This window comes from Erigeron canadensis, chromosome 6 (genome assembly GCF_010389155.1).
Source record: "Erigeron canadensis isolate Cc75 chromosome 6, C_canadensis_v1, whole genome shotgun sequence".
NCBI lineage: Eukaryota > Viridiplantae > Streptophyta > Magnoliopsida > Asterales > Asteraceae > Erigeron > Erigeron canadensis.
Genome location: NC_057766.1, coordinates 8,760,570 through 8,765,110, shown reverse-complemented (window position 1 = coordinate 8,765,110; position 4,541 = coordinate 8,760,570). Strand labels below are relative to the sequence as shown.

At 40.1% G+C, this 4,541-nt stretch overlaps 1 protein-coding gene across 1 annotated transcript; it reads left to right on the top strand.

Annotated features, from left to right (window-relative positions):
- Positions 1-832: 832 nt before the first annotated feature.
- Positions 833-1,915, top strand: LOC122604265. Its single transcript, XM_043777152.1, has one exon. The coding sequence runs from the start codon at positions 833-835 to the stop codon at positions 1,913-1,915; it is 1,083 nt and encodes a 360-aa protein (XP_043633087.1).
- Positions 1,916-4,541: the final 2,626 nt, after the last annotated feature.

Sequence of the window (4,541 nt, the reverse complement as noted above, 5' to 3'; positions counted from 1 at the left end):
AGCTTTTGAAGTTAGACCTCAATGTTTGAGTATTTTACCAAGTTTCTATGGTAAAGCAACAGAGGAGCCTTATTTGCATTTGTCGGAGTTTGAGGCCATTTGTGGTACCATTGGAGGTCAAGGATTTTCTCCGGATGAAGTTAAACTAGTCTTATTTCAGTTCACTTTGAAGGATAAAGCAAAGCAATGGTTTTTATCATTGCCATCGGGTAGTATCTTTACATGGGCTGAAATGCAACAACAATTCTTGGATGAGTATTATATGATGCAAAAGACTAGTGATGCAAGAACTTCAATAAGAACTTTTCAGCAACAATCGGGTGAAACTTTTCATGAAGCTTTCAAAAGGTTTAATGAGTTGTTGAGAACTTGTCCACATCATGGAATTGCTAAATGGGAGTTGATCACGGCGTTCTATGATGGTTTACTACCGGAAGAGAAAAGAGATGTGAATTCAATTAGCAATGGAACTTTCTTGACTAATCCCGAAGATGTTGATTGGGAAATCTTGGAGAAAATGAGTGTGAATTCGAAAAGTCAAGTTCAATCAAATAGGAGAGCAAGGCATCCAATAGCTTCATCATCATCTACAAGTGATCAAGCCACCAAAGATCAACTTGAAGCTTTGGAATGGAAGTTTGCTAAGTTGGGGAAAGCTGAAAATTAGGGTGTTGCTCAAGTTTCTCAAGAATACCCGATTTGTGAAAGTTGTGATGAACTTGGACATACGGCTTTGCAATGTCCATTGATCCCGGAACAAGTTGAAGAAGTGAATCAAGTGTATGGAGAAAAGAGACCATTTGACATGAACTCCAACACTTATCATCCGGGAATGAGAAACCATCCAAACCTTCGGTATGAAAATTCTTCAAATCAACTCAACCTAAACTTTCAAGGAAACAACCAAAATAGTGGAGCACCATTTCAACCATTCCAAGGCCGAAACTACAACCAAGGGAATTACCAAGGTGGCCAAAATCAAGGATTCAATCGAGGCTACCCAAGAAACTTTCAACAAGGTAATAACCAAGGTGGAGCATCGGGAAGCAATGAGGTGTCAACCGGGGAAATTATGGAGTATTTGAAGGAAATGGATCGAAAGAATGAGATTCGGGATAAAACGGTTGAATCTTTGCAAAAGCAAGTGGGTCAATTAGCGGAGGATGTGTCGGAATTGAGGAAGAATCCGGGAAAGCTACCAAGTGACACGAAGATCAATCCACAACATCAAAGTGGCTACTCAAAGAATGTCAAGAATGTGGAGATAAACAATGTAAGTCTTCTTCGTAGTGGTAAAGTTTATGATAATAAAGTTGTACCTCCATCATCACTTGTTGATGGTGTGGTGGAGGATGTTGATGATGACCAAGATAGTGAGCATGAACTGGAATTTGTTTTGCCTAAACCAAGTAAAAAAGTGTCTTTTAAAGAGGTAGAAAACAATAGGTCTAGTGAAAAATTTTCTGAAAAACAAGGAAAGGATATGGAGGGTAATACCATTCCTTTTCCTTTGGCTTTGATTGATCAAAAACTTAGGCCTACACTTAAGAAAAGAGGTCCCCATGAGGAAGAAATGTGGGAAATTTTTAAACAAGTGAAAATCAATATACCTCTTATTGACATAATCAAACAAGTTTCGGCCTATGCTAAATATCTTAAGGAGTTGTGTACCCAAAAACGGCATCATAAACTTCCAAAGAAGATTGTTTTGAATGAGGAAGTTAGTGCCGTTGTGATGGGTATACTCCCACCTAAACTCCAAGATCCGGGAGCGCCTTTAATTACAATTCAAGTTGGTGACTTTAAAATGAATAAGGCACTTTTGGATATGGGTGCGGGTGTGAGTATCCTACCGGGTATGTTTGCGACCAATATGACTTTGGACCATTGGAAAAAGTCGACACAACCTTGGTGATGGCTGATTTGTCACTTAAACTTCCAAGAGGAATTGTCCAAGATGTCATAGTGAAGGTGGAGGACTTTTATTACCCCGTAGACTTTTTGGTTCTTGATTTTGCACCAAGCGGTAATGTAAGGCAGCCCAATGTCATCATGGGAAGGCCCTTTTTGGCCACCGCTAATGCATTAATTGATTGTAGGCGGGGTACGGTTGAAATGACCTTTGGCAACCGTAAGATTAGATTAAATGTTTTTGCTAGTGTTCCTAACCCCGTAGTTAGTGACGAATGCTTTATGGCGAACGTCATTGATGAGTGCATTTCTCATGAAAGTGAGGAAGACACACAGGTGTCTTGTGCTTTGGTTGACAGGTTGATTGTGGAGCATAGTGAGACATTGAAGAAGGAAGAGAAGGATTGGGAGATCATGGCAATTCAAGAAGGTAGACCACCATGGACTCATTTGGTTGAAAGTCTACCGGATCACATTGACACTCATCTCAAACCTTCCATTGAAAGTCCACCACAAGTTGAATTGAAAGAACTCCCATCTCATTTGAAGTATGCATTTTTGGGAGAAGAACAAACTTTGCCGGTGATTATTGCATCAAATTTGGAAGAAGTGCAAGAAAGGGCATTGCTAAAAGTGCTCAAGGAATACAAGGCGGCCATTGGGTGGACAATTGCCGATTTGAAAGGCATTAGTCCATCAATTGTGATGCATAAGATAATCACCGATTCTAAAGCAAAACCTTCACGTGATGCTCAAAGAAGGTTGAATCCACATATGCGTGAAGTTGTGAAGAAGGAGGTGCTAAAATGGTTGGATGATGGAATTATCTACCCAATTTCGGATAGCACATGGGTAAGTCCAACACAAACGGTACCTAAAAAAGCTGGAACTCAAGTGAAAGGAGATAGTGGTGAGCAAATTGCAACTCGACCCATCACCGGGTGGAGGGTGTGCATTGACTACCGGAAGTTGAACACCGCTACTTCAAAAGATCATTTCCCATTACCATTCATTGATCAAATCATTGAAAAACTTGCAGCTCAGAAGTTTTATTGTTTTCTAGATGGTTATTCAGGTTATAATCAGATTGCTATTCATCCCGATGACCAACACAAGACCACATTTACATGCCCCTATGGGACTTTTGTCTTTAGGCGAATGTCATTCAGGTTGTGTAATGCTCCAGCCACCTTTCAAAGGTGTATGATGAGTATCTTTTCAGATATGGTCGGTGATTCACTAGAAATCTTTATGGATGATTTTTCAATTTTTGGCCAAACCTTTGATAGTTGTCTTGATGTGCTTACAAAAGTTTTGAAAAGATGTGTTGAGAAAAATTTGGTTTTAAGTTGGGAAAAGAGCCACTTCATGGTTCAAGAGGGGACGGTTTTGGGTCATGTGATTTCAAACAAAGGCATGGAAGTTGACCGAGCCAAAATCAAAGTCATTTCTACTTTACCCCCTCCAACCAATGTCAAGGGTGTCCGTTCTTTTCTTGGACACGCCGGGTTTTATAGAAGGTTCATCAAGGGATTTAGTGTCATTACAAAACCGTTGTGTAATTTGTTACTAAAAGATGTACCTTTTGTTTTCGATGATGAGTGTTTAAAAGCTTTCGAAACTTTGAAAGAGAAATTGGTTGAAGCCCCATCTTGCAATCACCTAATTGGTCCATGCCTTTTGAAATTATGTGTGATGCAAGTGACTTTGCAATTGGGGCTATTTTGGGACAACGGGTAGACAAGAAACCCGTAGTGATCTATTATGCAAGCAAAACTTTATCGGATGCCCAATTGAATTATACAACCGTTTGGGACGGTGGCGATTAGCGTGCAGGGCGGTGGCTCAAAAAGGACAGGCGTGCAAGACGGCTGTTGACCGTCTGAAACGGTCCTCTCAGTTGCTCTAAAAAGCTTCACGGCTACCAGACGGGGCTATCCCCTGTTTTACGGCCACTAAATGGTGGAACCTCAAGATCCAAGCCACCGTCTGGGACGGTAGCGGGTGGCGTGTTGGACGGCTTAGCAAGACAGAGGGTGTACAAGATGGTGGATCAAACTGGGTCGGATCATCCAAGAAACTGGGCGTGTTTGGCTGAGCATCCAAGATGCTGGGTCGGGCTATGTTCGAAACTGGGTCGGATCGTCTGGATGGTGGCAGGCTGACGTGATGGCAAGTCAAAGCAGGGGTGACATGATTGGTTGGATTTGTTTGGGGAACATATGAACGGTGACCACAGGGACGACTAATTTATGATTAATAATATTTTTTAAACTTTAATATTTTTGTTTTATGTATTAGTTTATTAAATTTGAAAATTGAAAAACTTTTTTTAATTATAGCCACAAAAGGATCAAATTCACTCATTCAATTATCTCAGTCGATCCTCTCTTTCTTTTTCTCCCTCTCTTTTTCTTTTCTTCCCCAATTAAATTTTCCCATAAACCCTAAATCTTCAAACCACTATATCTCATTCAATTCTTAATCAAATCAAACAATTCTTGATTCAAAAGTGTATAATTTTTCGAGGGCTACAAAACCCTTACCTTTGTTTGTTCAATTTCGACCTGTATTTTTCGAATTAAGTGAGTCAAGAAACGAATTTTTAGAGATTTTTCTTGTTTTTGTTT

Coding starts and splice junctions, on each gene's coding strand:
- LOC122604265 (XM_043777152.1), top strand. CDS start 833: ATGAGAAACCATCCAAACCTTCGGTATGAAAATTCTTCAAATCAACTC.